Raw genomic sequence first — 20,004 nt, forward strand, 5'->3', positions numbered from 1 at the left:
AGTGTTGAATGCATTCCTCTCCACTTCCACGCGCTCTGGTCTCAAGGCGGGTGGAACGTGCCCTCATTTGCATGTAGGTAAGACCAGCACTGGCCAATCACGCGCTCAAAGCGCGCCCGGAAATTTCAAATTTTATAAAGGTTGAGTTTCTCAAGGGTTTAAGGAAAGTGCAGAGTACTCGGTGGAAATTAACTTATATTCAAACATTAGGCTAAACACAAAGTTCAATGTGTTCTTTTTTCGTTTTTACCCCACAAATCTCTAATAATGCGCCATTGCAGGACACCATAACGAGAAAATACATTCAATGTATTCTATAACGCTTTAGCTTTCTGATAGTATACTGCGGCTTGTATAACAATAATTATTATTAATTTGTCATATATGTACGATTATTATTGCATATTTCAGTAATTTTCTACTGCTTGACATACAAATATCATTGTGTTAACAAGACTAGATTAAATATGAAAACAAGATTAAATTTATTTTGAATACATATATACTTTTTCAACTAATACATAAATACAGACCACTAAAATATTATAAACATCTAAACAAAACATAAATATATACACAAAACATTTAACTCTAAATTCACTCTGCTTTGAAAACGTTTTTGTTTGTATAATATCTGACAATGCAAAACTGATCCAGTGGCTTTTTGAAAAAGATTTCACTTTAGTGATCCCTCACACACTCTGCCATGCAGCTGCTCCATAGAGGTGTTCATTGTTCGGCGTAGTGCATAGTTCTCAAGTTCATGTATATCAGTAACTAAAACTGAAAACTATTCCAACCTCATCATCACAAGTCATCTGAATCCATGGTTTAGTGCAAAATCATATATCTTATTAAACAGTCGTTTTAAATTCCACTAGTCTTGTGCTATAAATGGCAAATTGGTCAAATAATCCAACACAGAGTCTTGGTACTAATAATGGATCCTATCTCATTTTTCTTGAAAATAATAAACTCATTCCACGTCCATTATCTCCGTTTAAGAATTAATTTGATCATTATGGTGGGCTAATCTACAGCTTCTGTGGGCCGGCGCGAGCGGGCAGGACCCTCTTTAATTGATTGACTAATTGATTGGGGGGGTTACGCGCGCCCCACCCCTGACTTGTGTCTCTAGGGCAGCTGTGGCTCTGCCACATTAGCTCTCGTTAGCGTTTTCTAAAGGCTGGCGACACTTAACAAATGTTCTAGCTTTGTCGTGGTGACAGCGCTCGGACACCTAATGGAGCAGAGGGAGACGGGGTTGAGCGACCTCGACTACAAAATTTCAAAGGTCGGCAAGAATGCCACGCACACATGGGTCTCCCAACGATGGACTATATGAAACCAAAAATGTAATAAATAATAATAATAAATAATAATAATAAAGTTTACATAGGTTCATTACAAAAATGTATGTGATTTCAAATAGTTCCATGTATTTTTGTGCGTTCTCATATACAACGTATAGCTATGGAATGAAACCTACGACACGTGCACTGTATACACGATGATGGAAACGATGTGGTTGAACTGTCACAATCTGCAACTCTGTTTGGAACGGTTGTTAAAGAGACCTATTGTGAGAGGCCATATGCCCACATATAGCCATTTAGTGCGTAAAATATGAGGGGGCTAGTTCACAGCGGCCCTACGATTTATGGCGCATTCACATAAGGCGTGAAATCCGCAATGATCGTTAAAGAGCCGGTTTTATACGCTGCGCCTGTCAACCGAGTCTGGATGGCATAAAGGCCGTTTAGACGTATTAAACAAAAACAATACACCAGAAATGCAGGTCTCTTTGACTAGTAGCCGACTTTTAATGTCTTTGGGAAAAATGTGGGGAAGAAAGCTATTAACGCAATTTCCATTAACAGCTGTTTTAATACGCATAGGTATTTTGTCTGCTATTACGCGTTTTCCTTTTTAAAAGCAAATTTTATTGAGAATAAAAACGTTTTTTATAACTGAAATAATAGCAGAATAAGTGTTATCTATGTTCCAAAAATACAAAGACTGGTTTACGTGATGAACATTCAGCGTTTGGCGCAATCTGTCATGCGTTCACAAAGGCAAAGATATTTCATAGTGTAGAACAGAGAGGCATTGCACGTGCTGTCCGTGAAGCATAAAGCAGACAGTAATGACCGAACAGCGAGCTCTGGCAAAAATGCTTTCCTCTAGAAAGACAGATGAAGTCATAGGCGCCTTTGATCTGAAAATCAAGCTTCGATAAATATTAAACAAAGGACCATTTTCACGTGTGTATTATGATATATGGCACGTCCAACTTTAAGATAAGGAAATTACCAGAGAAAATGATATCAATAAATTTTCTAAGTATAAACGCTGATTATGTTTCGATTTTCATTCAAGAATCTGAGGCTGGTCTTTTATTTTTTCTCAAATGGTTTTGCAGAGAAGGGGGGGGGGGGTGCAGGCAAGCAGGCGGGAAGCTCAAGCCCTGGAGGTGTACAATTTATGTAATCTACGGCTGGGAAATGAATTGGGTAATTTATTGGAAAACAGAAAGTCAAGAAGATTGGATCAGTATAGTTCAACCAAGGGCTTCTATTCATCAAGATCCAATTAACAACCTAACCATTGAGTCTTAATGGGTTTCCAATCTACTGCTCTGATATACTCATCAATCCCTGAGGGAGAAATTAAGCGAATCGACCGCCCCTCGGCGTTGTGGTGTCATTCCTCTCCGCAACTATATGTCAAATTAAAAACACAATTAAAATTTAAACTGTTTCAATCAGAGGCTGCCCCGCAACCTATGTTTCACTTAATAGAACTTTGATGAAAATCTGATGCTCGCTTTCAATCACAAAGGCAAATGGGAAAGGGGCTAAAAAGAAGATATCCCTTTTGCTAAACAACACAAAACATTTCGAGAAAGTAATAAGCAAAGATAGGCCCACCTCCTTTCAAGCGTTATACACGGGATTGAGTTGACGTTTGTCTAGTCTATTGTGGATAAATGTACTTTGCGCGGAGCGCTGAAAAACATGTACCTCTAAACAGCCGAGGATAATTCAATAGGGCAGATGATAGTCCATTTTGTCAATCTCCTCCTGTGACGCAGTGAGTTATCTGCTATCCCTTCCGCCTGGAAATGTGAGGTTGGCTAACTAAACATATTATGTTTAATCGAAATAGCTAAATCACCGTTTCGTCAGATTTGAATAGCCCAAGCTATGATGAGCTGACAACCCCATTACATTCACAAAGAAAAACATTGTTGTGTAAATTGTAATAATCACATACAGAGCGAGATGAAACGCTTATGAGCATAAATAAGGATTGGGGACCATTTAAATAAGTTTAGCAGTTCAGATATGTATATTTATGCTGTATGAACCATAGTGTACAAGCCTAATGCTGGCTCTTCAAATCTGTCGTCTCAGTTTCCCATGTTAATGGGCTGCTTCTTTTAGAGAGCATATTATCTGTTTATCCCCACCCCCACCATCTCCCTTCTTTACATAAAGATATGGTCAAATGGAAATTATCGAGTGATATATTTGGTCTGTTTATGACAGTGAATCAAGGTCATCAGTAAGCCAACAGGAAAAAACGAACTGTTAGCAATGCCCTTGATTTGAAACAATATTTTACAGACGTTACCCGATCAATACTCGACATGCAATAATGCCTCTGCGATCTATTAATTCACCGTAATGGGCTCGTGCTGAGCTTGCATTATATTAGACGTCAATACTGGAGTTATGATTATTAGGCGGCGGTATTTGAATGCGCACGCGGAGTGTTTAGAGCCAACGCAGATAGTTGATTTCGAATTTGTGGAGGAAGGCTGCAATAGAAAGTCCAATGCTTGTCGATGTGCCTGACTGACCCATATTAAAGTTCTCTCGATGCTGACCCCGTTTAATATATAGGCTAGTGGCATTTAATTTGGTACCTCTAGTCAAATGGTACTAGTAGAAAGCCTATAATATAATTTCCACAATTGTTGGGAAATAATCTATTCGTGTTTCTTTTTATTTAAATGTTTACCTGTTCGTCATAAAAAATTCAAACCTCTGTCATTGTCCTTTTAAATGTAATTGAATTAATAATATTTGAAACATTTCGATTTTTATTTTAAACAGACTCCTAAATAAAAAAGCGTAGTCCGAGACACTAATAATAGTAATTATATTAATAATAGTTTATTATAGACAAAGTATTTTTATTATTATTATGAAGTAATATTATTAGTAAATGTTATATTGTAATTAATCGTATTATATTATTAAATTAATTTTAAACATTTACATAATAATGTATGTTGTGATAAATATTATTTGAGTTTACTACAGTTTACTTTACAAACAACAAGTTTACAGTTTTTACTTTTTCATAGCTTTCCTTCTCTCTCTCTCACACACACACACACACACACACATACGCCCAATGAACACACAGCGCTAAAACTCTTAATGCAATTCCATCAGCTCTCACCGATAATTATACGGTGTTATTGACAACGCCATTTTGCAAAACATTGCTTGTAGAGTCCACCAGATTTAAAGGTGCACCTGCTTGTGATTGAGATGGTAATGGACATTTCAGGTTGTTGAAGCTCAATTGAAACAATTTCGGTATTGCGAGTTTGAATTAGCTAACCGTCTTTTATATTTTAGGCTGTAATTCAATAAACAATGAAACATAATTCTGTATCAGTTTTGTTTAAATTTAGAGACGTATATTGCATGTTTTTTTTAAATCATCTAATTACTTATCGATTTAATTTATAAATAATTTGCATATTTTATTTACAACGCTTGTATTTCGTTGTATTTAAATAAGTCAAATTAATTTACACAATTTCTAAACATTAAGTTTAGATTGCGCGATCGTATTGTTTCTTCCCATGTATTTCTTTCACCGCCTGTTGCATTTATTCATCGTCATATCTGGTACCTTATCACTACTCCTGCGAGAAATGCTGCAAACTTTATAGGCTATTTAAACAGTGCTACATTTTAAGACATCAAAGCAATCTTCCACCAAATAATGTCTTCAACACAGTTTCAGGTTACTCACTTCAGACATGTAGACTTTTATAGTCTCCATTTATTTCACAACAAAATTTAGCAATACAATGTAAAAAAAAGTTGGTTAATTACTGTACAAATGACACCTTTTCCTCATTTGGTTCGTTATATCTGTACATGTACATACACATCTGTAAATAATATAAGTAAATGTTTTAGTTTTTTAATTGTGAGTGTGTGTGCGCGCACGCCTTCAATAGGCTAAATTCTGTCAAATCATCATCCTGTGATTGTCCATTGAACGCGCAGGACCAATGACACAAAGTCGTTTCAGCGGTTACTTTTCAAATATTTTTTAGCCTAATAAATGTGTCTAAAAGAATGCTTCAATGTCAAAAGAATTGTTGCGTAAATATATAATACACAGTAGTATTGCACATTCGTGGTTCAGGCTGTGTGATTATTTTTTTCGTGCTATTACAAACTTAACAACTTTATGTGTATAAACACACTGACGTCGAGTTAAATTCTTAACTGATATTTATAGAAAATGAGAGGCATTTGAGAGATTTGTAATAGGTATAATAATAATAACATTAATAATAATAAGTGGAAGTAAATTAACCAAGTCATTGTAATTCACCACCAACCAACAACATCATTCGAAATAGGCCTCTAAACAATCGCCTTTTATGCCTCGTGTATTTTTGTGAGTTGTAAAGCAAACAAGTTGGGCTCAAATGCATGATAGTGTACATTTTTTCTTTTCGTTTTTTTAAATAATTTTCTAAACAAAAATAGCTTTGTCTCTTGGTTTCGCTTCTCCTTTTCTTTCTCTCTTTTCAAGTCTTTTAGTCTTTGTAAAATTGTATTAGATACATAGTTACATAGAAAAGGCCATCTCTAGTCGTCTCAAACTGGTCTTAGGAGCGGCACGGAGGTGACGATGGGATGAGAGTAGTAAACCGGATGAGGGAAAGTGAGCAGCGGCTGGCTGACGGGCACGTTGCCCTGTGTACTGGAGCTATCAGAGACCGAGTTCTCATGATAGAGGATGGGTACTCTCACAATCCTTTGCGCAGCCGCGTGGCTCAAATTGGCCGCCTCCAGCTCTGCTGCCAGCTGACGTTTCCACTTGTTTCTTCGGTTCTGAAACCATATTTTAACTTGGGTCTCTGTGAGGTGAAGGGAGGCGGCCAGGCCTGCGCGCTCTGAGCTGCTGAGGTAGCGTTTCATGTCGAAGGTGGACTCCAACTGAAACACCTGACTCCGCGAGAACACCGTGCGCGTTTTCTTTTTCCGGCAAGCCTTTTTGTCTGCCCCATCGTCGCTCTTCTTCCAGTCGTCCACGCCGCCTTCTTTTTTGGCATCATCGGTGTCGCTCTCCTCTAGGACGATCTCGTCTCCACTCTTATTGTCTTCTTCATCGTCTTTGGCGTCCGGGTCTGATTTGAGCACAAGCTCGGGTGAATCTCTGTCGTTGCATGTGGTCGGAGACGATTCTCTCGCTTTCTGTGCTGCTACAATAAAAAAAGAAATTGCCTTAGTTTTCTTTCAAAAACATTTTCGTATCAAGTTGCATAGGTGGCGTCACATGACAGGTGCAAACAAGTGTGTTTCCTAATTCGGCTGTTCAAATCCCAAAGCTCTCCAAATATCTCAGTAAACAATCAGCGTAATATTTAATGAATTAAAAAGGTAATTTAACCATGACCTGTGTAGATTTATTTAGTTTAGTATTTTAGGGGAAATAATATTTGCGATAGAGTATGTAGCCTATACCCCCTAATATGTTTTTGCGTAAATGAATACATACTTCCTTTACTATAATTCTTAACAAATAAATACTTCTACAAAACAAATTCAGTCAAAAGGGAGGGCCTGCAATTTTAAGATCAAACCTTACCTTCTGTTCTGTGGAGATGCGCAGATGCACTGAGTGTGTAAGGGTACCACCACGCAGACGCGCGCTCAAGGTAAGCCGGTAACGCAAAGCGCTGGGTCGGCAACTCAAATCGAGGAAAGTTTAATTCCCCAACTTGAGAGAGCGAGAAGCTGCCATCAAGTCCAGCTTTAGTTGATGCCAAAAAAGGTTTAGGCTTTGATGGTTTTCGGTCAGAGTTAAGAAGATTTTTGATAAAAAATGGAGATTCTTTCACTGAGGCACACGTATCCTGGGTTGTTTCGGGCATGTTGACTTGGAAGTGAGGACTCTGGTACTTTTGACCACAGTGAAAAATCAACCGTTAAAAATCTTCTCAAAATCTTTTAATACTTTGAAGGTCCGTGTAAAACTTTTCCAGTCGAGGAAACTCAAACGTAGTTGTTCACGCAGTCAGCACTAGCGTTAAAAGCAAAGACAATAACACGAGGCGAGATAAACAATATTAATCTTGCTGATCATCTTCCGCGAGCTCCTTGGTGAAAATGATGCTCACCGCGTCCGTCTGGCGCCAGATGCTAATGATGAAATAAAAATGTCACCCGAGTTAAATGCAGAAAGTATACGGCGATTGGGCACGTACAATAGCAAATGGGATGAAGGGAGAGATGGGAAGTGGAGAGTCGAGAGAGAGGAGGGGCCTCCCAGACTCTTCGCGTTGGCTGCTGGGCTGAGAATTCTCTCCTGTTATTGGTCTTATATAGTCCAATTAGATGGCAAATGAGGACGGACCATTAACACAAAGGAACACGGATTTAGCTCAAGCGGTGGCTGAAGGCCTTAGCGTTAAAAAAAAGTTTAACACACGAGCACTGCAAAGTCAACGTTGACATTTTAATGCACCTCTGCAAAAGTTTTTTTTAATATATATTTGGGCATGAAAGCATTTAGGCATACGTTATTTGCATCTGGGGGTTTGAATTGGAATTGCTAGAAAACATTTTTCTTTTTATCACGACAATTTGGAGGCAATAAATCAATGTGCAAAAAAATGTGCGTTTAATCCACAGTTCTTTCGGTTTTTAGAAGAATCTAATATTAGTGTCAAATAAAGGTTCTTTTATTTTTTTATTGGTTAAACGCATTGCAATGATTTGTCATTGATAGAAAAAGCATGAACACATTTTTAAACGAATATTAATAATATAACATTAAAAAACAGGTCTTTTTAAACGTGTTGCCACCGATGAACAAATCGGTTAAACTCAGTTTTAAAAAAAAATTGGCAAGTGGTCTACCAATGTAAAACCGTGCCAAAAGCATAGCCGAACTATTTAAATTAGAATTTTCGATTCTACATAATAATTAAATAATAAAAGATATAAAAATATGTATGTAAAATAAATATAAAGACAAAATGCAATTCGATTCGGCGGCTGACTTCTGCTGTGAACAGCATATTGTTGTTGGAAGTACTTTTGGGAAATCTGTGGACACGTGTGCTAGGCATATCATCAAGTTGCCAGCTCACATTTAAAGAAATTATGACTATGATCATTTTAATGACACAATTAACATGAGTGAATCGGACGCACACAAGTTACTAGTTGGACGAGGCGAGAGCGTCCTCTACGGGTCATTAAGATTTACTGCAAGCCAAGGAAAAACATAAAAAATAATAAATAAAATGTACACCTAATGTTGTTAAAATTATTAAATTAATTAGGTTCTTATAATAACTAGATTCATAATCTCTATTGATAGATAGCCTAGACCTATAGTTATTAAAAGTAATTTAGACCAAACGATGAAAATGATAATAATAATGCATTACTATTATTATTACTATTAATAATAATAATAATAATAATTATTATTATTAAATTTTATTATTAGGAAAAACGTTTTTTATATTAAGGAAAAATAGCCTATATGATATCATGAGAAAGTGAAGACTCCTATATCCACTGTCACCACACTATTCACAAATATAAACAAAATACAATAAACAGCTTAGTTAGAACATAATTACTAAAATTGTTACTAAATCAAGTAACATTTAAAACAACATAACCTTGTAGGTCTGTAGTTTTATTGGATGTTTGTTATCCATTTCTAAAAATAAGTCGTTTGTTAGCGCCATCAGGTGTTGGACAGGACATATTTTTTCACTGGTAAAATATGTGATTTTTATTAGCTTCTGTGTTTACGTAATTATAGTATGAAATTTATGAAAAAAATAATTATATCTAGCCTATAAATTTGTCAAATCTCCTCGTCTCAAGTTCTTAACCACATCACTCAAGTATTCCTGATATAAAAATAATTAAACCAATATTTCCCAGTTATATTAAGTGAAAATAATCCTGCAAATATATCATTATTTAAACAAATCGCCTCAAGTTTGAGGATCATTGTCTTTGCATTTTAAACACAGACTCTAGAATCAATGCACGCCTTTATTGGGGGCTTGCACTATAGCCTATTTGTATATGTTTCATATTATTCTTCCTCTTGGGTCTTTGTGTCTCTTTGCCTGGTTGGAAGATAAAATGTTCCCTGACTTTTAGATTATTTATTTCAGAGCGTAGAGTTATTGATTATTTCACCGGGAAAATGACGAATGGCGCAACGGAATGACACGGTCAGCAGGTTCTATTAAAGAAATGATAGTATTGCTCATGGTTTGTTAAAAGGTCCAGTTTAGATACTTTATAGGTTTACATCCATCATCGTCTAACGACCCCGCGAGATGAGAAAAGCGCGCTGCGCGCTGACAATGACCCGACGCCGCTAACTTCGCGCTGTAATTGCCCGCGTATTATATATAGATTTTTGTTTTGATATCTTGTGAGTTTCTCTCGTCTGCTCGAAATTGTGATAAAAGACGTAAGTATAATGTCGAAATGTACCACACGGTGAAAAATGCTATGATAAACCTTGCACTCCTGCATTGTGCCTGATGGTCGGCTCTACATCTTTGGATCTTTAAACAATATGTTTTGTAATGTCACTAACACGTTTCTAAATAAGGTTTTAGCCGGATGGCAAAGTAAACTGTGTTCTAAATGACTATTAAAATGCCATTTTTACAAATGATCTGTTACTATTTTACAAGAACAGTTTCTAGATTTCTTTACTGTTTGATAAAACTTAAAAAAAAACTATGCAAAGCCTTCTTTAACAAAAATTAAAAAAACATACAGACATATAGGCTACATAGCATACCCTGTGTTGTATATATATGGGAAAAAATTACACCTGCTAAAAAAGACACTTTGGATGAAATTAAAGACAGAAAGAAAGCTAGGAAAGTTCTTTAGGCTCAGTGATTAGCACTCAGAGTAAGCTTTCAGATTAAACTCTGTTGATCTGTTTAACCGACTTCTACAAAATGACCACTGCAAGCTCTTCTTCAGTGCATTAATGTCCGGCACTATTGAAATGGGGCATTAAAAGCTTGAAGGTCAGGTTGCTCATCCCACTGTAATACACACAATGGATTTAAACATGGCATTTAAGTTGTAAAGGACTGACTGTGGCCTGGCCCTGACCCGGCCCACCTTAATTGGGATGGCGAAGCTATTGATTGGCTGAGGGATAGTTAGAGGATCTGAGTTACAGCCTGACAAGTTTTTATATGCTTATGGAGGGCAGCAGAGAAAAGAGAATTCAATGTCACTCTAAGGGTGTGAAGAAGCCCCTGGGTCTCATGTTAAAGGTCTGAAATTTGTGGACCATCGCAACCAAATTCGTTAAGTGTCCATTTTTGCTTCTTGTTGTATTGACATAGCACATTTGGGTCTTTCTTTCAAAGCTTGGAAAGATTTTTGTTGATTTGATAACAGAATGTAATGCAAAATTAAGACCAGAAAAACGAATAACATTAAATGCATGCAATTAAAAAAACGTGAATACAGTATAAGTTCTATTTAAATATATCACCACATGTATTGTACTGTACCATAAATGTTTCTTACATGTACAGAGATGTTCAACAGGTTCCCTGAGCCTCAATGTCCTGCAATGATGCACTGATCTGTGTCGCGCTTGTGCCAACCAAGAACTAAAAGACCTCATTCATTCTTTCTGACATGGCTGAATCCATGGAATGGCTTAGCAGGACCTGCCCAGGTTCACACACACACAGGTGATACCTTTTGCGGAATAGCCAGGTGCGAGCATTCTTGGGCCAAGCGTTCTGACCATGTGTCATTACAGCGCTGTAATCGGGTTGAGGCAGCAGTGGCTTCTCATCAGTGTCTAAGGGAAGATAGAGATATGGAGCCCGTTACAAATGGCCCAAATACTCAGGCTCTGAGGAAGCCCATCAATAAAGCAATTTCTGGTGTCATAACAGTGGCGCTTTTGCTAAAGCTAACCTTTCAAAAAACTTTTTCCTCTGCAAAGCACTGCAGCCACGCCATTAGAGTCCTGCCTTGTGAATTTAATGGATTCCGTACAAATAATATTCCACCATAATGGAAAAGGTTGAGGTGGCTGAAGACGGATGAAGTCATAAACACCTATAATTGAGAATCAAAGACCGATAAATTTTAAACTGCTATCCATTTTCCCCTTTTTTCAGATGATGATCTATGTCATTCTGGCCGCAGGAAAATGGAGGAGATTATGGGTGGAAATTATAACAATAAATTTTCTAAACATACACCTTGATTATGCTTCGATTTTTTTGGGAAGGAGAGCAAAGGGAGAGAGAGAGAGAGGGAGAGAGAGACAGTTGGCCAGGATGGCTGAAAGCTTGCTGGCTAAATGGGGCCATAAAATAGCTTCTGTGTGCTGTTTCGCCCGGAGAGGCCAGGCGTGCCTGGAGGTGTCATTTTCTTCCCCTAAATGGGGGGAAATGAATTGTGTAATTTATTGCAAACTGAAGCACAGTGAGATTAGATCAGCATATCCCATCAAAGGCTCAACAATCAATCTGCTCTGCTTTAACAGCTTGAGACGCATAAACCAGGGCACCTAATGGCTTTCCAATCTAACAGATTGATAGACTTATCTGCTCCCAGGGGATGTATTAAGAAAATCGGCTACTTTCACACTCTTCCCCACCACTTCTGACAGAACCCACTTTTTCTCTCCCTTCCTTTCCCCACTCACAGGCCTGATTGTAGATATAGATATATAAATACATTTGTATGAGATGGAGTTTAAAGGGCGGAGGGAGGGCGCAGAAAAGAGAAAAAGGCAGAGGGGAGTGAGGGGTTGTTATTTGTTATTTAGATGAGCGTGGGGGGAGGGGGGCTCTTTAATGAGCTGATTATTGCTCGTTGTTTGGAACCGAGATGGTGTGCAGTCACTCAGAGCCACTTATGAACATGTATTAATGTGGCCATAGCAACCGACCTATTGTGGATGGAGGAAAGTGAGATGTGGTGTAATAACCAAACAAACATATTACATTCATTAAAACAGGTGCTTTAATTTTGCTGTCATGCCCTCAGATATAAGCTCAAACATACATTCTTTAACATTTTTATTAGCTTCTAAATATGCTTTGAATTAGTATTAACTTTAACACTAATAGCAGCTGTCGAGCAATATACAGTATATATTGTATAAATCATGCATATATAATATACATATTTAGGAAATATGTATATGTTCATTAATATGTACCAAAAATATATATATATACAAACATTTATTATTTTTATGCATGTATGTGTTTATAAATACAAAATAAATTATGCACAATACACTGACATATACAGTACATTAAGAAAACACAAACTTTAATTTTGTATGCGATTAATCGTTTGACAGCCCTTATAAATAATAATATATGCATTCAAATACTTCCTAAATATATACGTGTACGTGTTTATAAATACAACATGCACATTATTTAAACACAAACTTTTAATCCGGATGCGATTAATCGCGATCAATCATCGAACAGCCCTATATCAGACATTGAAGTCTTGAAACTACATATTAATGTATGTTCGAAACATTAGTAGCAGAGGCCATTGAAAATAATGACAAAAGTGTTGGCCAGAACATCAGTGCAAATTCTGAGAACAGGTGTAGGATGACTTCTATTTGTCAGCCAGCTTGTCAAGATACAATCTAAACCTCAAACATGGAGAGTGAATGAGATGCTATCAGCACAGACACTGAGAATAAAGATCTCCTACCTCCCTACATAATTAAGCAGCCCCTGCCAAAGCTCAAAGAGAGCAATGAGATGGTTCTATCTTAGAGAAAAGAGGGAGAGAGGGAGAGTCTTCTGTGATTCATGATTGACATGGGAAGAGATGTTGTACTGAAAATTAGATCCGGCTTAATAAAGTCTACACTTGTACTCTTTAAGAAAAATTGAATAGGATTCGGAGGCGAATAGAATTAATCTGGAATTAAACTTTAAAAGGCAGTGTTAGTGTCACCACACAAATCCTTTTGAGATAAGACTTTTATTCCCCTCGCATTATCCTTTCTTTGTATTGCGGGACATACCTCATCACAGATTTGATTTGTACTGGAGTCCCGGGGGCAGAGGGGCATTTTACAGCTATAAATATCAGTCTAGCCTCACAAGGACCACAAATCAATGGCAAACAAATTCAGATGCGGTTTCCTCCATAACCCCCCCCCTTTTTTTCTCACATACTCAAATGCAATTTACAGTTGTATGAAATATATAACATGTCAAGTGAGATACTAAGCTGTATGCAAATTTTAAAACACTAATTCTGAGCACTGCATGTGTATAGGTTTTTGACTATTTTTTACCTTACCTACGTACGTAAATTATTTTAATTTAAAATAAGAGACAGGGGTAGTGGTTGGTAATAACAATGATGTAAACAATGACACAGTTCATGACAATTCGCATATAGAGGTATGTGCAAAAAAATATTATTTGTGATTCAGTATGACTATGTTTGTTTGTTTGCATGAATCTATGAGTGAATTCAGAAATCCTTTTTCCTAATGTTTATCTGTTTTATGTCTATTTCAAGCTCTTTATCTCTCTCTCTCTATCACCAAATGAAAGATTTAGAGATTCTATACAACATCTGATCTGTTATCCAGTCAAAATGAATCATTGATTATTTGTAAAAACATAAGTGCAAATCAAATCAGTGCTCCTAGAGACGTATGACCACCCACCTGCACATGAGCAGCGAGACAATTATTGACCAATTGATTTTATGCACAGCACATTTTTCCTTTTCTTTCAAAGTGAAAATCCTTCTTTCTTCTCCGGTCTCAACGGTCCTGACTTTTCTTACAGTATTTTACCCGTAAAGCCTTTATTCCCCGGCTCCGGATGAAACCTTTGCCTCGACCTCTTATATATTTTCTTCTCTATTTCGCTTTAATAGCACTAAAATTGGTTACATATTCTTTTACAGTCCCCAGATGCCATAGCCCCCGTGTTGTCATTCGATTATTTATAGAAAACTATTACGTGCTTACATTAGCGGCTTACTTCCCCCATGCGGCCTACAACGTTCTTTGTCTTTTAGAAAACCTTAAAGCCAATTCTTTACTGGTCTACAGGCTTACTATTGTAGTCTGCAATGAACCAAGAAGCAAAGGGAAGAAAAGTGTGAGTGTGTGTTTGATTCGCCTGCTCTAACATGAATAAAAGAGAAACACAGAGATCAAACAAGGTTAAATGCTTTGTTGAAATCAGCATGTGTACATTTATATCTAAAAGGAAAATTTCAGACAGACCGATCTACTCTTTATCAACATCTTTTTTTGCTCCTTGGTGAGCCCAATATTTGTACTTATAACTGCCTCCTAATCTATCGTCTAGTTGGCCTGTCAATGCTGTACAGGTAAATACATGTTATTAATGATCTCTCCAACTGCACAATGGCATGGTACAGTGCGAGTCATGTTTAAATTCCTCCCCCTATATGCATTGGGTCAGGGAGGCCCAGCTGCACTCGGCCCTGAGATCGATAAGAGGTCAGAGAGGTCAAGGGTCATTCCTCCCTCTTTATGATCTAGGCACTCACCTCATATGGTGACTAACGAGGCCTACTGGCTAGAGTGCAGGATAAGAGCGGTGTTCAGGGAAAGCGAATAATACTAGATAGTCTATTCAATCAGACACAGAATACAGAGGTAATGGAGCACTTCCTTGTTACTGCTTCACCTTGTGTGGCACATAAATAAAAAGCAAGCTGGAAGTTTTTATAAAGATGGTAAGAGAACAGATAACTAAGAAAAATACTGGCCTGGAGACTTTTTAGGTTCAGAACCTATTGGTGTAGGTGTTTATATACTCTGGAGAGAGTCATTATCATGGTTTGAAAAAGAGATACGGGGTCTATTAGACCTCATTATGCCTGTGATCAGCTTTTATCAATAATCCATAGTCTTCTGTACTGATCCTCCATTAACCTAAAATGTCCTTTCTGCCTGGCTGATGCCTTATTTTGGTAATACAGAGAAGCATTCATGCATGCACAACACACAATAATCAATTAAGACAAAGCCTCATTTTACATTTCCTTCTACATTTTCATTTTGGGCTTAGATGTTAATAGTAACGGTATCCTATCTTTTGTTTTATGCCGTATATTTTGTTATAATCTGGCGGCATATATCAATAATGAAATAAACTTATTTGTGACCCTAGAACACAAAACCAGTCATAAGTAGCATAGCGATATTTGTAGGAATAGCCAAAAACACATGTTTGGTTCCAAATTATCGATTTTTCTTCTATGCCAAAAATCATTTGAATGTCAGGTAAATATAATTTGCTCCATGTAGATATTTTGTACATGTCCTACCATAAACATATTCAAACTTTATTTTTGTGAGTGGATGCAGCAAAATAGTGAACAAAAATGGGCGGAAACCTGCTCACTGCTGCCTGCTTTTTGGGAATTACCCTCTCGAGTTTCCTATCTATGTTAAGCTTTGAATTTCTGCTTCCGGGTTCAGATACTCTCCACGACATCATAACAGTGGTTAGCATAAAGACCCCATTAAAAACTAACCTTTGTCTTCTAGAAACTACCTGTTACAGCGCCTCTGATGGACAACTTTAAAGAGGTTTTCTAAATACTTTGAATCTCAAATTTTGAACCCTCAGATTCCAGATTTTCAAATATTTGTTTCTCTTCAAAATATTGTCCTATCGTCACAAATCAATGGAAAGCTTTTTTAAACAGCTTCTAGATGGTTCTGTGGTGCAGAAATAGTACTCAGACAATATTATTTCAAATTTCCTGCCAAACTCATTTTTGTAAAAAATCTACATTTAAATTCCTGCTTTAAATTAACTAGCCCCTTGAATCTTTGCGTTTCTGTACCCAAGAATGTCACAGTGGCAGGGAGGTGCATTGGCGGTACCAATAGATGTACTTTGCTGTGTCTGCTGGCCTGTGTAAAGCCGTGTGTTTTAAAGATTTGACAGAAGATGCTCTAAATTATCTGCCTTCAGACAGTGCTATCCATTAGCTCGCCTCTCAGCGCCGAGCATGAAATGTGAGTATTGGGGCAACTGTGCGTTGGGAGATATCATTCAAGACCATGAGCTATGGCCGAGCACTGACAGTCACGATAAATGTTCCCACTTTTCAGGCTGTACAAATGGCATTTGGCCACAATAATTCAGCAAAGGACAGTTCATTCCCCATCCAGAGGGACTGGACCCAGTCAAAAGCTATTACAGCATCTTCTTTATTAGTGCCTATGGTTTTGGTGTAGAGATCCTCAGATAAATATAGCTAAAATGCCACTTCACTCAGAAATATTGGTCCATTCCTCTGTTGCCTGACTGGGCCAGAATGGCAGCCTGTTTCAGACATTATAAACCTTTCTGAAGTCACACGGCGCTCCTTCCACCCATCTGTCATGCTGTAAGTACCATCATTTGCAGACCAATAGAAGTGATCAGTAGATTTTCCCTCAGGCCCCAAGCGAGGCATCATAGTCGAAGGGATTGATTATCACTTTATCATTTAAGTATCGCTTGCTTTGAAGAATAATAACTCACATTTAAGGTGCCAAATGGCTTTGCATATATCTGAAACCGCCAGCCATTTAAGAATAATTGTGCAATTCGTCATTTGTGACGTTGCTTTATAGTTTTCTGCATCTGTACGCAGAATAGGAGCAGGCTGTCACCTGTGCAGTGCTATAATGCGTTGCTAGGGGGACGCGGGTGCGTTCAGACTTCATAAGGTGACGGCGGTTTTATCGTGCGTTGCCTCGTAAAGTCACGTCATCTGTAGGACGCGCCCGACACTTTTATTAAACAGCTATTCACGGCGTGCGCGACGAGAGATGTGTAAAGATAAATCCTTATGAATAACTGAACTGTCTGTTTGAGGATCTGGATGTCATACAAAGTTAGAACGGCATCACAGATAAAAGAATGGGGGTAAAGCGATTCATATGGGGAAATATTAGCATTTGTATTGAATTATTATATAGATTTATATATTTACAGTATAAAGATATATTATTCGTATAAATAGAATTGGCTATATGCTATAGGCCCTACCAGGATAAAATAATCATTATATTTTACTCAAAAGTAAAAATGTGTTTCAGGAACTTAAAATATTTAAGTAAGTTGAACTTTTTTTTTTATAAAATGAGGTTTTCATTACTTTATCTGTTAGATTATTTTGAGAATTTGGGTTTTTATACAACCTAAAACTGTGGTTATATATAGGCTATGGTAAGATAATGTTGGATGTTTCATTTTTATTACTTTAATATAACTGTTGTGTTTACTGTGGGCAATACTGATCCGATTTTAGTGCAATATTCCAATAAACCAGACCAGATCAGATTTTTTTTTATTAGATGTGGCATTCAACTAAATGAGAATTTCCTGTACATAGAAATTCATTGGTTCAATCAGGAAATTAATGGAAAAAGACGTGCGTTTTGTGTGCGGCGCGCGTATCGTGGCTAATCTCTGTCTTTGTGCAAATGTAACCAGGCCGCTCTTTGGCAATCGAGCGCAACGCCGCAGCTTTGAGAAAAACCACTTGTTCTGTCACATAATTAGAGATCTCATACTCGCTTTGTGAGGGGAGAGAGAGAGAGGATCGAGGGGGGCCTTGTTTGCCCATTTAAAGTGTGATTCAGATAATAGTGTTCTCATCAAAGGTAGCAATTACATTCATTACACAGGCGGCCACGAGGAAATTAAGTGGCAGGAAAATGAAATGCTTAATATGTACTTCCTTTATCCCATTTCTTTTCCTTTCTCTTCTTCCACACACGCCCCGTGTCGCACAAGGGTGGGGGGTAAGAGAGGGTCTCTCCAGAAATAAATAGTCTTGTGGGCGTGAAGAATAAATCCAGCCCTGGTCCTCCTTCACCCTTTAGCAGTAATGATTTGGCGTTGGGGCAGGCGTTTCTATAGCTGCGCTCTTCAGGCAGGATTAAAAGCCTTTCTTCGGGGCCTAATGTCCACGGCAGCCTTTAAATGACTCCAGCATATGATTGGAGTCTTAAAAAAGTGCTCAGGGGCCTTCTCCAAATGAATACCCAATTCCTTTTCAGGACAAAATGAATTGTTTCGGGTTCTATAAAACCACAAACAGCACATAAATCAAGCGCTGTGAAGGAGAAGGGGGCCCGCTCATTCAAAGGCTTTTAAATGTGAATTAGGGCAACAGGGAACATGGTCTGACTTACCCCCTAGCAGGTGTAGGCAGAGCAGCTTCATACACTCATGCAGATGCTGAATTTAAATGGAAAGAGAGAAGAGAGGAAGCTAAGTCTGACAAACAATTAAACTGATACTCAGTCGTGACCTTTTATGTCAAAAAGACAGGCTACGCTGTGTTTTAATGCATATTAAGCTACACTCAGACATTTGGATACCATTCATTGTGTATCTGACAAAACCAACAACATAGAAAGAAAGAAAGAAAGAAAGAAAGAAAGAAAGAAAGAAAGAAAGAAAGAAAGAAAGAAAGAAAGAAAGAAAGAAAGAATCACAAGAAGTTTAAGTTCATAATGTTCAGCATGCTGAATAATAATAAGTATAATAGGAAAGTTTATTCAATAAATTACTTATACAAAATTCAACCAACACAATATTTTACAGATACATTATTATTTGAATAACTCATTACAGTGATGTAGACTGAGGATATCATTCTAAATATTGCTAAAAATCAAATTAAGTATTAAGGTACTGACAACTATTTTCTGCATATACTGTTGCACCCAGCTTTGAAAACATGAACGCTTTATGAAAAGAAGCCCACTTGAAACCGCAATTAATCTTTTTCAACCGACAAATTACTGTCACCCTGCTTGAATTATTTAAAGGGAAGTGGCTTCATGGGAAACCTGAGCATAATTAAATTGCTATAAAATAACATTAGGGTGGACAGGCCATTAGGAAGTGCTGTAATTGACTGCTTCAGGGGTCGTAGTTCAAAACTTGCAAGGTCGGGCTGTGGTTTCTACCTTTGGTTCAGTTTGTGGCGATTTCTACTGTAAAGCCCATATACTGTAAATACATGATCTTACAGTAATTGTCCGAGTTGTCAGTTTGATGTTAATAATAGTTGCAATCATATGAATCATTTATATACTTCATCACAGATATCTCTTGCTTATTCGTATGCAATAAACAACACTGACAGCTAATCACTTTGATTACTTATTTAATGATTTTCAATGCAGGTTGTTTGTCAAACCATATAAAAATACCTTCAAGTAGATTGTCCATTACATGGTCATCACATTTATAACTGGACATCCTGCGCCCTCTAGTGTCCAAAATGAAAATTGACGACGAGGTTATGGCAGATCATTGAATTCTCAGACATTCAGCACTGACATATATAGAAAAAGGATGTTTGAGAATACAACATAAATAAATGTCATTATGAAGATGTTTGAATAGAATCAATGTAAACCCCCAAATAAGAATATCAATGCTGGTAAACATGGAATTAACCCTGATTATATTAGGCAAAAATAAAAGCTTTGGTATAATGTTTTGTTTAATCTGACATAAAAGACAAAAACGTGCAAGATAGTAGGAAAATACTAATGTACAGTAAAGCCATAAACAGACTGTTGGGTGCCAGACAGGTTGGTCTCTTGTCATCTGAACCGTTATAACAGACAATGAGTGAG

The 20,004-nt window shown here is 37.3% G+C and overlaps 1 protein-coding gene across 2 annotated transcripts; it reads right to left on the minus strand.

Moving 5' to 3' along the window:
• Positions 1-5,088: 5,088 nt before the first annotated feature.
• Positions 5,089-7,601, minus strand: hmx3a (H6 family homeobox 3a). Of its 2 annotated transcripts, none has more exons than XM_056768080.1 (2): positions 6,916-7,601; positions 5,089-6,526 (listed from the first exon to the last, which is right to left on the minus strand). In XM_056768080.1, exons 1-2 carry the CDS (start codon positions 7,199-7,201, stop codon positions 5,922-5,924), a joined length of 891 nt encoding a protein of 296 aa, XP_056624058.1. In that variant the 5' UTR covers positions 7,202-7,601; the 3' UTR covers positions 5,089-5,921. The 2 variants fall into 2 exon arrangements, with proteins under 2 accessions (XP_056624058.1, XP_056624057.1); XM_056768079.1 differs by having other exon boundaries at positions 5,089-6,529.
• Between the last annotated feature and the right edge of the window lie 12,403 nt (positions 7,602-20,004).

The sequence above is a fragment of the Triplophysa dalaica genome, chromosome 15 (genome assembly GCF_015846415.1).
Source record: "Triplophysa dalaica isolate WHDGS20190420 chromosome 15, ASM1584641v1, whole genome shotgun sequence".
NCBI classification, from domain to species: domain Eukaryota; kingdom Metazoa; phylum Chordata; class Actinopteri; order Cypriniformes; family Nemacheilidae; genus Triplophysa; species Triplophysa dalaica.